The sequence below is a fragment of the Lepidochelys olivacea genome (assembly GCF_965140295.1).
Source record: "Lepidochelys olivacea isolate rLepOli2 genome assembly, chromosome: 12".
Lineage (NCBI taxonomy): Eukaryota > Metazoa > Chordata > Testudines > Cheloniidae > Lepidochelys > Lepidochelys olivacea.
The window spans coordinates 3,734,491-3,750,399 of NC_140422.1; the positions used below are offsets into that span (position 1 = coordinate 3,734,491).

At 51.3% G+C, this 15,909-nt stretch overlaps 1 protein-coding gene across 2 annotated transcripts in view; it reads left to right on the forward strand.

Annotated features, from left to right (window-relative positions):
• Positions 1-2,752, forward strand: part of SF3B3 (splicing factor 3b subunit 3) — a 50,970-nt gene extending 48,218 nt beyond the window's left edge. For both annotated transcript variants that reach the window (XM_084644217.1, XM_084644218.1), the window contains exon 26: positions 1,709-2,752. In XM_084644217.1, the coding sequence (XP_084500343.1) occupies positions 1,709-1,849 (141 nt within the window). In that variant the 3' untranslated portion in view covers positions 1,850-2,752. The remainder of the gene's footprint in view (positions 1-1,708) is intronic.
• The last annotated feature ends 13,157 nt before the right edge of the window (positions 2,753-15,909 follow it).

Below are 15,909 nucleotides of genomic sequence, written 5' to 3' on the forward strand. Positions count from 1 at the left end.
CCACAACTCCCTCCAGGGACCTTGGACAGCATAAACTACAAGAGAAGCTGATGTTAGCAGAGCCACTGTTGAGTGGCCTAATACAGAATATTCCCAATTATCTGAGTAGTAGTGGGGACGTGGATTTTATTCAAGTAATGGAGAGTTCAGATAATCAAGAGGGCAGGCATCATTCACCAGTGGGGTGGCCTCCCACATAGCCGGGGGCTCCTCCTCGTAGTCCAGTCCAGGGGTCTCGCTCTGCCTCATTCACTCCCTCCAAGACTGGGGCTGCAGAGGGCTCCCTGCACTGTCGTAGGGCTGGGGACACCCCATCCCTGCAGGCTCAAGGTGTGGATGGGGAGGCTCCGGTCCTGGCAGAGCAGAGACCCCACCCCAGCCAGGACTGCAGCCTTCCCTGCACCTTGTGCCTGCAGGGATCACGTGTCCCCAGCCCTGCAGCAGCACAGTGAGCCTGCTGTCATGGCCCCACTCACTCACTTCCATGACAGCGGGGCTGCAGAGGGCTCCTTGCGTGGCCGCAGGAGCCATTCAGCAGCAGGGAGGCATCCCCCATAGCCAGGGGTTCGTCCTTCTCGTAGTTCTGGCTGTGGGTCTCTGCTCTGTTAGCCGAACCAAACCCCTGGTCCCTCAGCATGATCCATTCTGCAGAGGGCATGTATCTCATGCTGTGGGACAAAGAAGGGATTTGGGTAATGTGGAGGTTTGGATAACAGGGTTTCAGATAAATGGGACTGTCCTGTAATACCTGGCTTTTGTCTAGTGCTTTTCATCCATAGGTCTCAAAGCACTTTACAGAGGAGATCAGTATCATTACAACTGGGGAAACTGAGGCACGGAGTGGTGCAGTGATTTGCCAAAGGTCACCCAGCCGGCCAGTGGGGGAGTTGTGAACAGAACCCAGGTCTCCTGAGGCCCAGCCCAATGCTATCTCCACTAGGTGACACTGTGGCCCCTCCCAGAGCCTCCGATTAACAATCAGGAAGATTTAAAACTAGGCCATGGTGTGGAATGTTGGATCTACACCCTGCACAGGCACCTGCCTGTTGCACCCTCCCCCGCTCCTGCTCTGTGCACCACCCTTGGGCGCCTGCATGGCTTTGCCTTGGTGTTCTGGCCATCGTGTTAGCTGTAAGCCGTCACTGTGCCACATACCCAGGACTTCCAAGAAGCCTTTTTACAGCTTGCAGGATGTTTATCACTGCAGCTCTTGTAGTGTCCCTGGAGCTGTTAAGAGGGTATAGAACCAGATGGGTGTCCCAGCTACTCAGGAATTGCTCAGAGATGAGTCAGACCTATTATTGATGGCCTTGGGGCTAGTCCCAAGACCTCAGAGACCTTTGAAACCTGATTGGAGACTTTTCCCTTCACCGATCCCTCACTCACAATCTTCTCCTTCAACCCCCTCCAGCACACGCCATCTAGAGACCCTGTGCCAGACAGGACTTGCCGGCTGAAGCGAGATCAGCCTTGTCCTTCCCTCAAGTGGTCTGGGTTTATTGGGGCTCTTGTTAATTAGTTTGATTCCAGCTGCTGTTCTCCAGCAGATGAGGTCACTGAGCCTGGTCCTGTTTCGAAAGCGAGATTAAGAAACTCCTGGCAAAGAGCTGTTTGCCGTGCTGCCCTTTTGTCCATTCAGACTAAGCAGTGTTGGGGCTGAGCCCGTTTGCTACCCAGTTTCTAACGTGTTCCCGTGTCCTGTCTCTAGAACGTGATTGACGGGGACCTTTGTGAACAGTTCAACTCCATGGAACCCAACAAACAGAAGAACGTCTCGGAAGAGCTGGACAGGACCCCCCCCGAGGTGTCCAAGAAGCTGGAGGATATCCGCACGCGCTATGCCTTCTGAGCAGCACAGCCCCTCCTGGGACATGCCAAGGACGCTGCTCCCAGCCGGATTGGAAGGAATAATGTGTGCTTTTTTTCCCTTTTTAACTTCAGTTTGCTTGTCTTGCTCTGGCCCCTGGGGCTGGGTTTGTAAATTTAAAATCCAAAGTCATGAGCATTTCCCATAAACTCAGTACCAGGAGTCGGGCTTTCCAACATGGCAAGGTGCTTGCTGGAGGCCCTGGGTCCCTGTAAACCCATCTAGTGATCATAACTGCCTGCGAGAAGAGCAGGAAAGCTCTCCAGGCCTGCCCTCCATCCCTGGGGTCACAGGCACATGGCTGTCAGCTGCCCCGTCTCTTTGTCTAGGACCAGAGCCTGGACCCATTTTCTGAGGCCCTTTGGGGCTAGACCCCGAATGGCCTCATGAAGCGAGCTGGGCAGGGCAGTGCTTGGCAGAGCCCTCTCCCCACTGATGGCATCTGGGTCAGGGGCGCTCAGATGGGGGTCTGGAGCTGCCCAGCCCTTTGGTGGGCTGTAAACAGCTGGGGTGTGACTCTGAGATGCTGCGAGGGTAATTGAAATAGCCCTGCCCACACACACACCCGCACCACGTGCTGGGGTTGGGGTTCCGTGAGCCCCATGGCCGGTGTATGGAAGTCCCAGCACGTGAAGCTCTGAAAAGGGAGCAGTGCCACACATGGCCTGAACCCCCCATCGGAAAGGCTGGGGCCGGCTTGGAGTCCTTCGTTTTTAACTGGTTTCCCTGTAAATATAGTTTTGTACAATGTTGACTCTGGTGGGGCGTGGGCAGAGGTTGAGCTGGGACTACGTCTTTTGTAACAGCTTTTGCACGAGCAGTGTCCTGTCTCCGAGCTGTGATTGGGGGCAGCACAGGAAGAATAAACCCTGGTTTTTAAATTGGTTTGAGTGCTGACCGCCTTTACTCCCAAACAGTGTCTCTCAGCAGGGGGCCACACCCAGGGCAGGGGAGAGGGTTATTGAGCAATGGGAATGCTGCATGTTCTAGATCCACCTTCCCTACGCTGGAAAGCCACCCAGCCACCCTCCCTGCTTCTCCTTTGGCCCTGATATAGGGGGCAACAGGGGGCCACTTGCATCTGCAGGCTCAGGCAGTTGGCCACCAGCCTATGCTTCTCTCCTACGGTGCCGCGATCCCCAGCCTGCTGGTGAAGGGGGCGTGGGAGCTACCAACAAGGAGTTGGGGCGGATGTCAGCCAAAAGCCTGTGAAAATAGCAGAAATTAGTAGGGGAAAGGTGAGAGAACGGACTGCAGAAATGAGACTGGCTGCCTCCCATTTGCTCGCTGTTTGGCTATGCAGATTTGTCCGTAGAGCTAAACACCATGTGTAGGCTCCCTCCCGGGCTCCTTTTCGTGCTTTGTTTTGTAAGCTGCCTTGCTCTGGAGCTGGCTGCCGGGTGTGGAGTGAGATGCTGCCCAGGTTTTACAAATCAAGTTCTTGCCCATTTTACCGAAACACTCCCCTAGGTCACAATATTGCATTGGATGTGGAGAGCAGCCAGACCTCTGGCTGTGGTGCTGCAAGCTGTCTGTTTCCTCACCCCTCCTCCAGCCTTAGGACTCTCCTCCCAGGAGCATTGGTCTGCACTCCTCTCATTGCCTCTCCTCCTCCGAGCGGGTGGTGACTCCAGGGCCAGGAGCACCCCGTGGCAGGTAGAAATTACATCTTGCACTGAAGGATCCCCCAAACTAAATGTGCAGCACTGCTGAAATTCAGCCCAGGCAGGGGATTGAGGTAGCATCCAACCAGCCTTTTCAACAAACGCATAGCCCAGACACTGAGACAAACCCCCTTCTTCACACTGACACCCCCAAACGCCCCCCCCCCCAAACAAACATCCATATCCAATCCACCACAACAGAAACATGAGCGATGGACTGGGAGCCAGAGTGTTCCCGCTCCATCTGGACTCCCCTGGGAGAGCTGCCATGTGGTGAAGCACTGAGGAGAGACAGGAAACTACCTCCACACCCACTTCCACCTTAGTGATTCCCAGCAGATCCCTTCGCTGCTGCGTTCCTTTGCCTCTGGGACTGGCCTCTGTTCCCAGTGGGGAGGGGAACAGGATGTGTGAGGTGCTCTCCTTCCACCTTGCAGAAAGCACATTGGCTAAGCAGTTTGTTTATTCCATCTCCCCAAGAGAACAAATCACAACAGCGTTGCTATTGCTGGAAGGCTCTGGGACAGCACAGTGATGGGGGAAGGAGGTGAATAGACTGGGGTTCTCTTACCCTAGGGAAGGGTTTGACCTCCCCGGAGGGTTTCTGTACTTCACTGCAGAACAGTGGTACAAACTCCCTACTGTGCCAAAGCAGATAGCTGAACTGTCTTCTGTTGCTGCTAGGTCCTTAAGTCCATACCTGCCCACAGTCCAAAACCAGACCCTTCCCAGTCAGTTTCTTCTGTTGCTTCATCTAATCTAGTGTTGTAGGTCACCCAGGCTGGACCCTCCTGTGACGTGCATGAAAGATCTCCAGTGCCCCAAGGTTGCCTGGCAGCAACAGCATGTTAGCAATGCACTGGGGTAAAGAACTGTGTGGCCGATGGGAAATCAGCCAGGTAAGGAGGAATGTGTTTGCAGTGCAGGTACAAAGGAGGGTGCACTTTGGGAGCTGGATCAAAGCCCTTTTGGTCCTCATGAGCTGTTGAATCCAGCATCTGTTTTACCACACCGTCATTCTCTTCTGTGGAACAGGGTCTCAGATGCCCCCGTTTATCACTGCTGTTAGCCACAATTAGGGTAACTAGGAGGCTGTCTGGCCTGCAAGCAGAATGCACCATTCCACACCCCATCTCCACAAGGAATTGATAGAACCAACTCAGACCCAGCACCTCTGGCTGGTGACTCTCCCTTTATCGTCTGGCTGTTGCTGCAAGGACAAGGGAAGGAATTTTCTCTGTCTTATTTGCACACCTGATTCCGCTGACACCTTCCCATGACCCCTGTGTCTAATGCATCACAGCACTTGATGCTTTCTCTTGCATTTGGTTCTCTTCTTCCAGTTACCCCGGCATCACCCTGCAGGAAAGGGGTGATGTCACAGCGTAAATGTGGCCCTTTCTGCTGGCATTTGCCCCATGAGTTGCACCCTCTGTAGAAAAGGGGAGGGAGGCATCTTTGACCTGAAAACTCTGCATGTCCTGCCAAGGCAGTGGCAACTCCCCATCTCTGAGCTGCTTGAGCTCTGACTCGTCCATCTGGTGGGGCACCCAAGCTGGAAATGGAGTTGCGGGTCTTGGGTCCCCCCATTCTGTTAAGTGGGTGAAAGCACTGGAGCTCTGGGTTTGTGCTCTGCCTTGGGTCATAAGTGAAAATGACTTAAGTGGCTTCCAGTCCTCACTCTACAGACCAACGCAAGGGCCAGTCCCTGTCTGAGCTGGCTCACAGAGCTGGGATAACAGCGTTATGTGGCGGTCGTCAGGACAGAGCAATGTTAATGCCTGTTAACTGCCCCGGTAGGATAATCTTGGGTGGCAGGGGAGGATGCGTGATCCATAATGGGGGGGACTGCAGCGAAGCAAACCCGGCAGGGGTGGGCGCTGCTGTGGAAATGGCAACCGTAGAGAATGTGCCTGGGTTTAAAACCATGCATGAAGCCAGTTTGCAGCTGAGGGTTGCTCGGGGCTTGTGTCACATGCCAGATCACCCGGTTCCAAGTGGCCACACCTGGGTAACAGAGACCAGGGCTTCATGTTCCCCACGGCTCATGCGTTCTAGCAGACAGGTGCATTACTGGCTTCCCGTCTCACGCGAAGGCCCTCCAGTGCCATGTGACAGAAGCTGGCGCTGCGTGCTGCAGCAGTCCTACGGGGAGAGGGTCCAGTCCCCAGGGCTGTCCAATCCAGCACCATTCACCGGCAGGGATCTCACTGACAAATGTGGCTTTGATCAATCACAGCAGGTGTTTCATAAATTCTCTGGGAATTCCCTGCCATGAGGAAATCAGCCCCTGCTTTGCAGTGGGTGATGGGATGCTGGGGCAGAGGGAGAAACCCCCTTTCCCAAGAGCTGTGCCTAGGGAATGCAGCAGGTGTGCATCAAAGGCCCAGCCTTCAGAGCTGCGGGAACTCCCAAACCTCCACTGGGGTTTGCCTTTGCCCCATTCAGGCTCAAACAGAACAGTGACACGGACCCATCACGAATGTGGCTTCCTCCTGCGTCCCCCCCACCTTGCACATGCATCCTTTTGCAATCACTGAGGTTTCTTTAAGCATGCAGAAGCCTCTGTTAAGGCACTGTGTTGCCAGTTGGAACTCTGTGTCTCTTTCCATCCGGTGGAAATTCCCAGTGTCTCATTTTGCAGAGAGGCATCGCTCTGATTGGTTCAACTGTTGTTTGTTTCAACATTTGAACGGTGGGTTCCTCCCTTCCGCCCCTACAGAGCTGCAAACGGCTTTTGGGGCGAGGACTGGATAGGTCAGAGGCAGAGCTGGGGGATAAACCTTGGCTCCTTGGCACTGTCTAGACTGCCAGTCAAAAGCTATTAATTAATGGCTCTCTCTCGTGCCTCACTCCCTGCCAGCAGAGAGCTCAACACAGCTTAGCCCCACCAGTCACAAACTGCCATCAAATGCTAAACCCAGCCCACAGGCCTCCCGCCAGGCCCTGAACGTCCCAGGTGTGGGCTGCTGAGGGCAGTGAGCGTCAGAGCCGCGGGCACCCTGCTGCCCCCGCCAGGTGAACTCTGACAGAGGCCTGGCGCTCACCCAGCTTGCCGAGGACAAGGTGTGGATGGGAGCTGTAAGGCCTGCACTAGAAAGCCACGGCTGGAGGTGCTGATGGATTCAGTGGCCTGCCCTGCTCACTCTGAAGCCCTGAGTAGTGACGAGTTGGATGGGTCCTATTCCATACATCCTCTGTAGACACCACAACCCCCTCTCTGGGCCTCCCTTTGCCAGCAAGCCTCACCTGCCTAGCAGCCAGGGCCCTGTCACGCTGCTCCCTGGCTCTGCTGGGCCTTGGGAGAGCCAGGAAACCGCAGCAGCTGAGGGCAGTGGGAAGGAGACTCATGCTGAGTGTCCGTGGGGCATGGGTGGTGCGCAGCAGCTGGCCTGCCCTCCGACACTGAGGGAACCTGAGAGGAAGGGGGCCTTCTGGAGAACGCCCACCACCCGTGTGGGTCTCCTCTGAGGCAAAGGAGCCAACTCAAAGCGCTGCCATGCTGCCCACCCCACAACACCTTCCAGGCAAGTCAACGGTTCCATGTGATCAGTGGTGGCGGAAGCAACTGCCTGGTCTAGCACGGGTACCTTACTGGCGTCTGTCACTGGATCATCGTCGGTGCCGATGCAGGCTCTGACGCAACCAGGCTTCTTCGCCGATGGGCGCCGGCAACGCCTCCCAGCTGCTGCCGCAAGTGGTACGTGGGAGCATTTTTCTTCCTTGGTGCTGGAAGTGATGTCCCAGCACGGTGAGAGGCAGTGGTATTCTTCTTCAGGGGCAGCTTTCAGATCAGCTGTGGAACCAAAGCTCTGCATTAAAGATCTCAGCACATTTGGTAGGAGTCTGCGTTAGCCTTGCTCGGCATTCTAGTGCTGATATGCAGCCCCCTAGACTCCGCTACAGAGCAGTAATAACTCCCCTCAGCATGGCCCATCTGAGGGTCTAAAGGCACTTGCCAAGGCACGGTCCATATTACTACCCCCTTCACAGCAGGGGAAACAGGTAGTGGGTGGGGCTGTGGCTTTAGCTGGCCCAAAGGGATAGGTGGGGATAGAACCAGATCTCATCCCTCCCTGGCTTCTGCCAGCTCCCTAAGTGAAGCGAGTCCCCATTTTCCCCTCCGCCGTTGCTGATGCAGAGGTGATGAGCAGTGCCTCGGTGCAGCCTGAGACTGCCAAGCACCGTGAGGTCTCTTTGACCAGAGAGATGTTGTCTCAGTACTAGGGTGTGTAATTCCCACTGCTGTCCCATTTGCCCCTTTGTTTGCCTGCTGCTAGTTACTTAGGTGAAAGGCAATGACCTGAAGCAAAGGCAATAGACTGGCTGGAGTCTGGGGCACCCTGCTTAACCCTGACTCTTTACCAGACCGTTCTCAGAGCTCCCTGCCTTCCCACGCATTTCCCTCATCCCCGTCGCTTCCAATGAACGGCCTGTTTACAACTAATTTCCTCCTCGTGCTGCTGCCCCCTGGCAGATCTGGCGCCCAAGCTGCTGGCACTAGTTCAGAGACCAACTGGAGGATGAATCCTGGTCCTGCTTGGACACGCTGGCCGTATGACCTCCATCAGTGAAGGGACCTAGGGCATGGCACTCCCCCTAATTAACGTTCTGCGCTAATACATTGACTGTTGTCTTGGAGGACTACAGGAAAATTCCTGGAGGGGCTTGGTCTGGGGGCACTCAGCCCCCACTGGACTGGGTGCCAGCCAGAGTCCCAGCCATCCTTGTAGGTGAGAGAGGTGAATACTGCACTAATGTGCATGCTCAGCCCGAACCCAGGCAAGTGCTTGTGCAGTCCCGTCACAGGCTGCCGAGCTACTCGTGCGCGTAAGGAGCAGCGCCCACTTCAGCGCTTCGCTGCATCAGTGCCCGAAGACTCCCCCGCCACCCACCGTGTACGGAACTGGGATGGGAGTTCCTGCCTGGCTACAATGGAGTTCCCCTGGATGCACCCTGGGTAGCTGCCCTCAGCGTTTGGCCCACTGACCAGAAGTGGAATTGCTCAGGCAGGTGCTGGGCAGTCCCCGACTTTCACCTCTACCAGTGCCCCTCCATCCTGGCCTGCAGACCCCTCTCCCCCACTCTTCTAGTCTCCTGCTGTCCCACTCTGCCCAGACATCTGGATCCTGCCCTCCACCAACCCCTGGCTACTCCAGGCTGGGGAATTTCTCCCTCAGTGGGGCGTGGCCTTTTTGGCTGTGTGTCCAGCGGTTCTAAGGCTGCTGTTTTCAGGTGAAGGTTCCCGTTCTGGCCTGAGGGACCAGCAATAGCAGAGGGACCCTTCCATGACTAGGTCATGTGTGCAGATCTGGCCCAGGCTGGCAGTGACTGAAAATTGCCCCCATGTGATGACTGCCCATCAGTGTCCTGTGTGAGATGAGTTTGGTAGCCCTCAGCATGGAAGATGGCTGGCTGGGAGGTGAGATTGGCAGCATGACCACCTCTGGGTCCCATTTCATTACCAGCTCTATCACAGAGATCTTGAGCAAGTCACTTTTGTCCTCTGTGCCTTGGTTTCCCCTTCTGTGAAATAGGCGCACGCACACCGATCTCATGGGGGCAGCTGATTTGATTAAAGTGCTCTGAGAGACTCAGCCACAAGGGGCTGCTGAAGGCCTTGGGGTTATTATTTGAAACAATCTCCTATCAGAAAGCTCCACTTGGCTGAAATTTCTGGATCCCAAACCTCCCAGAATCCCGAATGGCATGAACGGTTCATTTCCCATTAACAAATAAAACCTGCAAAGGAGAATACCTGGCCATGTCCATCTGGCTCCGGCGGGAGTCACACTGTGCACTTAAAACAGTCTGCAAAATTGCTGTTGAAACACAGCAGGTCGGGTGCGACAGATTCGGTCACAGAGACCCCCTTGGGACTGTCACCTGATGTGCTGAAATTACCTGTGAGCCCATTTTCCCTGCCAGCTTGGGACTCCAGAAGCTTGCCTTGTTGAGTCAGACATGCTAGCCTGCTGCAACGCAGACCCAGGGTCTGGACCATGCCCCCCAAACTGCAGGTTTTAAGTGAAAACAGCTCAGCAGGTTACCTTCTCCAACACCCAGACACCCAGCTCCCAATGGGATCCAAACCCCAAATAAGAAAAGGAGTACTTGTGGCACCTTAGAGACTAACCAATTTATTTGAGCATAAGCTTTTGTGAGCTACAGCATCCAATGAAGTGAGCTGGCCCACATGTACGCAAGAAGGTTTGCAAGTATACGGAGCCATTCGCAGGTCACTGATTCTGAAGCAGTCTTAATGGCTTCCACTTAATATGTTTACATCAGTGATACAAGTTTATGTCTTATTCCCCTTATGCCAGACCTAGAACTTGTACCTGCAAACGAATGGGATGACCACACTCAGTAGATTATAAACTTTGTTATAATCTTTTGCACGAAGCATATTCCAGTTACACCATATTCACATTCATAAGCCTATTTTCATAAAGCATGTGGAGTGCAACGTCACACTGGGTAGAACCATGCCCTTTGCTAATGCAGCAGTGAATGATGCATTGCTCTCCTGTTGAAGAAGGAAAGGTGCACCAGGCAGGTAGGATTTGACAAGGTTGGTTTAAAGCAAGACCAGATCAGGAGAATCCATGTTCATTTGCAATTTCACTCCCGTCCCTGATGCAGCAGCCACAGGGAGGCACTGAAGGAGTTAATTCAGAGCCTCACTGACATGACATTCCTTTCCTCCTTAACCAAGAGCTGGGAGAGTGCTGAGTGGGTGGCAGTGATGAGCTGCGATTGAAAAGACCCAGGACAGACAGATGGGAGGGCTCCACCCAAACAGCCAGCCCCCTGGGGTAGTTTTACCCATGCTGTAGATGAGCAGCTGTCGGCTCAGAACACCTGGCTGTGGGTGCTGCCCCATGGAGAGTTCCCCACAGGCTGCCTTGTGCCACAGCCCAGGGCCGGAGGGGAAATGTCAAAGGGGAGACACTGACCAGGGGAAATCTCTTGCCAAGCTGAGCCCGGATGTGGACTTTCTCAAGTGAGATCAGCTGAAGATTCGTCCCAGGAGAGGTCTCTTGGCTGCTGCTGCAGAGCTGGGAGAAGTTACAGGAGAGGCAGGGAGGTCTCATAAACTCATAGATATTAAGGTCAGAAGGGACCATTATGATCATCTAATCTGATCTCCTACCCAATGCAGGCCACAGATTCTCACCCACCCACTCCTGCAATAAACCTCTCACCTATGTCTGAGTTATTGTAGTCCTCAAATCATGGTTTAAAGACTTCAAGGTGCAGACAATCCTCCAGCAAGTGACCCGTGCCCCATGCTACAGAGGAAGGTGAAAAACCTCCAGGGCCTCTTCCAATCTGCCCTGGAGGAAAATTCCTTCCCGACCCCAAATATGGCGATCAGCTGAACCCTGAGCATGTGAGCAAAATTCACCAGCCAGATACTACAGAGAATTCTTTCCTGGGTAACTCAGATCCTACCCCATCTAACATCCCATCACAGGCCATTGGGCCTTTTTACCATGAATAGTTAAAGATCAATTACTTGCCAAAATCATGTTATCCCATAATGTCATCTCCTCCATAAACTTATCAAGTTTAATCTTGAAGCCAGATAGATCTTTTGCCCCCATTGCTTCCCTTGAAAGGTTATTCCAGCACTTCACTCCTCTAATGGTTAGAAACCTTTGTCTAATTTCAAGTCTAAACTTCCCGATGGCCAATTTATATCCATTTGTTCTTGTGTCCACATTGGTACTGAGCTTAAATAATTCCTCTCCCTCTCCAGTATTTATCCCTCTCATATATTTATAGAGAGCAATCATATCTCCCCTCAACCTTCTTTTGGTTAGGCTAAACAAGCAAGTTCCTTGAGTCTCCTTTCATAAGACAAGTTTTCCATTCCTCGGATCATCCTAGAAGCCCTTTTCTGTACCTGTTCCAGTTTGAATTCATCCTTCTTAAACATGGGAGACCAGAACTGCACACAGTATTCCAGGTGGGGTTTCACCAGTGCCTTGTATAACGGTACTAAAACCTCCTTATCCCTACTGGAAATACCTCTCCTGATGCATCCCAAGACCGCATTAGCTTTTTCATGGCCATATCACATTGGCGGCTCATAGTCATCCTGTGGTCAACCAATACTCTGAGGTCCTTCTCCTCCTCCGTTACTTCTAATTGATGCGTCCCCAGCTTATAACTAAAATTCTTGTTATTAATCCCTAAATGCATGACCTTACACTTCTCACTATTAAATTTCATCCTATTACTATTACTCCAGTTTACAAGGTCATCCAGATCCTCCTGTAGGATATCCCGGTCCTTCTCTAAATTGGCAATACCTCCCAGCTTTGCATCATCCGCAAATTTTATTAGCACACTCCCACTTTTTGTGCTGAAGATTAAATAAGATTGGTCGCAAAACCAATCCCTGAGGAACTCCACTGGTAACCTCCCTCCAGTCTGACAGTTCACCTTTCAGTATAACCCGCTGTAGTCTCCCTTTTAACCAATTCCTTATCCACCTTTCAATGTTTATATTGATCCTCTTCTTTTCCAATTTAACTAATAATTCTCCATGTGGCACCGTATCAAACGCCTTACTGAAATCTAGGTAAATTAAATCCACTGCGTTTTCTTTATCTAAAAAATCTGTTACTTTCTCAAAGAAGGAGATCAGGTTGGTTTGGCACGATCTATCTTTTGTAAAACCATGTTGTATTTAGTCCCAATTACCACTGACCTCAATGTCCTTAACTACTTTCTCCTTCAAAATTTTTTCCAAGACCTTGCATACTACAGAGGTCCAACTGACAGGCCTGCAGTTACCCAGATCACATTTTTTCCCTTTCTTAAAAATAGGAACGATGTTAGCAATTCTCCAATCATACGGTACAACCCCTGAGTTTACAGATTCATTAAAAATTCTTGCTAATGGGCTTGCAATTTTATGTGCCAATTCCTTTAATATTCTTGGATGAAGATTATCTGCGCCCCCCAATTTAGTCCCATTAAGCTGTTTGAGTTTCGCTTCTACCTCAGATATGGTAATATTTACCTCCATATCCTCATTCTCATTTGTCATGCTACCATTATCCCTAAGCTCCTCACTAGCCTTATTAAAGACTGAGGCAAAGGATTTGTTTATTGGGCCATGCCTAGATTATGCTTGACCTCCACTCCATCCTCAATGTTTAGCAGTCCCACTTCTTCTTTCTTGCTTTTCTTCTTCTTTATATGGCTATAGAACCTTTTACTATTGGTTTTAATTCCCTCTGCAAGGTCCAACTCTACTTGACTTTTAGCCTGTCTCACTTTATCCCTACTCATGTTCTGACCTCAATAAGGTAGCTTTCCTTGCTGATCCCTCCCATCTTCCACTCCCTGCATGCTTTCTGCTTTTCCTTAATCACCTCTCTGAGATGCTTGCTCATCCAGCTTGGTCTACAACTCCTGCCTAGGAATTTTTTCCCCTTTCTTGGGATGCAGGCTTCTGATAGCTTCTGCAGCTTTGATTTAAAGTAATCCCAGGCCTCCTCTGCCTTTAGATCCATAAATTCTTCAGTCCAATCCACTTCCCTAACTAATTTCCTTAATTTTTTAAAGTCAACACTTTTGAAATCAAAAACCCTAGTTGTAGATTTATTTTTGTTCAATTTGAACTGAATTAGCTCATGAGCACTTGAACCAAGGTTGTCCCCCACAACCATTTCTTCTATGAGGTCCTCACTGCTCACCAAAACCAACTCTAAAATGGCATCCCCTCTAGTCGGTTCAGCAACTACTTGATGAAGGAATCCATCAGCTAACACATCTAGGAAAATCTGAGCCCTATTATTATTACTAGCGCTCGTCCTCCAGTCTATATCTGCAAAGTTAAAGTCTCCCATGATCACGCAGTTTCCATTAGTATTTACTTCATTAAAAACATTAAAGAAGGCTCTATCCATATCCAGATTAGATCCCGGCGGTCTATAGCACACCCCAGGCACTATCCCAGGGGAGGCTCTAATCGTTTTCTTCCCCAATGTGATTTTTGCCCGGACGGACTCTGTCTTATCCATTCCATCGCTTCTTATTTCTTTACATTCTACCTCATCACTGATCTACAATGCTACTCCACCACCTTTACCTTTAGTTCTGTCTTTCCTAAACAGCACATGCCCTTCAATACCTGTAGCCCAGTCATGACGACTATTCCACCCTGTTTCTGTTCTCCCTAGAAGATCTGCTTTCACTTCCTGCACCAGTAGCTCTAGTTCCTCCATTTTGTTACCTAGGCTCCTCGCACTGGTGTACAAACATCTTCATTTTTGCTGTTTGGCCTCGCTCACATTCTGTACCCTATTAGGCACGGTCATTCTACAGCCCGTATAACCTATTAGACTGGTATCCACACTGCCCTTCCTCCTTATCTATATTCTCCTACCCACGGCTGTATCCTTTCTTACTTCGTTTTCTTCCCTCTCAATGCTAAAATCCGGCATGAAGATTACCTGGACATCCCCTAACCAACCATCTCCCCCAAATTCCTAGTTTAAAGCTCTCTTAATCAGTTGTGCCAGCCTCCATCCTAGAAGTCTATTTCCTTCCCTACTCAGATGAAGTCCAACCCGAGAGAACTGTCCTCTGTCCATGAATGCTTCCCAGAGGCCATACATCCCAAAGCCCTCCTTATAGCACCACTGCCTGAGCCATCTGTTGATAGTCATAATCTTGTCACACCTTTGTTGCCCTTCTCTAGGAACAGGCAGAATCCCACTAAAGATCACCTGAGCCTCGATTTCCTTAAGCGTCTTCCCCAGCCTAGCATAGTCTCCCTTCATACGTTCCAGCGAGAATCTAGCCATATCATTTGTTCCCACGTGAAGAACAATCAGTGTTCCCGCTCCCTTTAGGATCCTTTTCAACCTCAGGTCCACATCCCATATCTTAGCACCTGGAAGACAGCACACCCTTCTGTTCTCTGGATCAGCTCTGGTTACAGGCCTGTCTATTCTTCTCAATAGAGTGTCCCCGATCACATAGACCTGGCTTTTCCTGGTGACGGTGCAATTCTCCAGTCTATCCCCTGTTCCCTCTGGCTGCAAGTTCTTTCCATTCCTATTCTCCCTTGTAATCCTCTTCAACCCATCCTGTATCTGCCTGGGGCTCATATTTGGTGTAGTCTCCATTGACTCTTCCCCTTTTCCTATAGCACTAGCCGCTCTTCTCTTCTTCCTTGCCCTTCCACCTTCAGTGACCACCTGCTGAGCCCCTTCTTCATTTTCCAACTCTGCAAACCTGTTCTTGAGCTCTATTTCTCCTCCACTAGCCTGTCTTTTCCTCTGCCTGGTTCTCTTAGTCACATGCTTCCACTGTCCATTTTCTTCACCCTGCAGTCTCCCCTCAGAATTCTTCAGTCCTGCTTCCATCTGCAAGTCTGATCTTTTCCCTTCAGCTGCCTCATGTCTTTGCTCCATAATCCACTTCTAAACCCTTCTAAACTCAACCAGCCTTTCTACCTGCATCTCCAATCCTCGGATCTTTTCTTCCATCAAATCTATCAGATGGCATTTCATGCAGACAAAACTCTTACCAGGTCCCCCCTCCAGGATCATGTACATACCACAGCTTCCACATCCCATCATCTCCATTGTGTCTTCCACTACATGGGTCACTCCCACTGCTGCCTCTGTATCTGTCATCGCCTTCCCACCTAAATCCTGTTAATCTGGGAAACACAAACCACACCAAAACACCTGGCCTATCACTGCCCGTTTCTCACCAGGGAGCTGAGCGGGCTTGTTTGGAACCTGCTCAGCTGAATCTGCATGATATTAGTTTAACCTGTATTATTTGCATAAAAACCTCTCCCACCCTTCCCCTGCCAGGGCTGGTGGCCAATAAGAGCTGTTTCCCCAGTTAACAACCTCTCCCTCCACCTGCCCTCACTCAGAAAAATCCCTCCCATTCCATTCTCTTCTGCTCAAAGATCGGCTTTTATACGTTGCATCTTCTCTGAGAAAGGTAACTGCCATTGTTTGGCTTGGGTGTCACTTGCCCTTTCCCTCAGGGGCTGGCCCTGCAGGGCAGTCAGGAAACTATGGTTTTTACTGCTCTGGTGTCTCGCCCCACTCCCGACAGACTAGGCAGTTCCTACTCCCGCTTCTGTCAATGGCAGTGCTCCCAGTGACTTCACTGAGAGAGAGATTAGCCCCTGCCTGGGTTCTCTGCAAGCTGCCCTGGAGTTTGTTCCCAGCATCAGAAACCGGAGCTAACCCCCAATACCCGGGATGCACCTGAAATGTGGTTTAGTCGCCAGCCCTGCTCCTGTGAGGAGGCCTCATACCAGCAGATTTCACCAACGGGTAGGCAGGCCGTTTGGATTCACAACTGATCCATTGCGAAGTGCAGCCT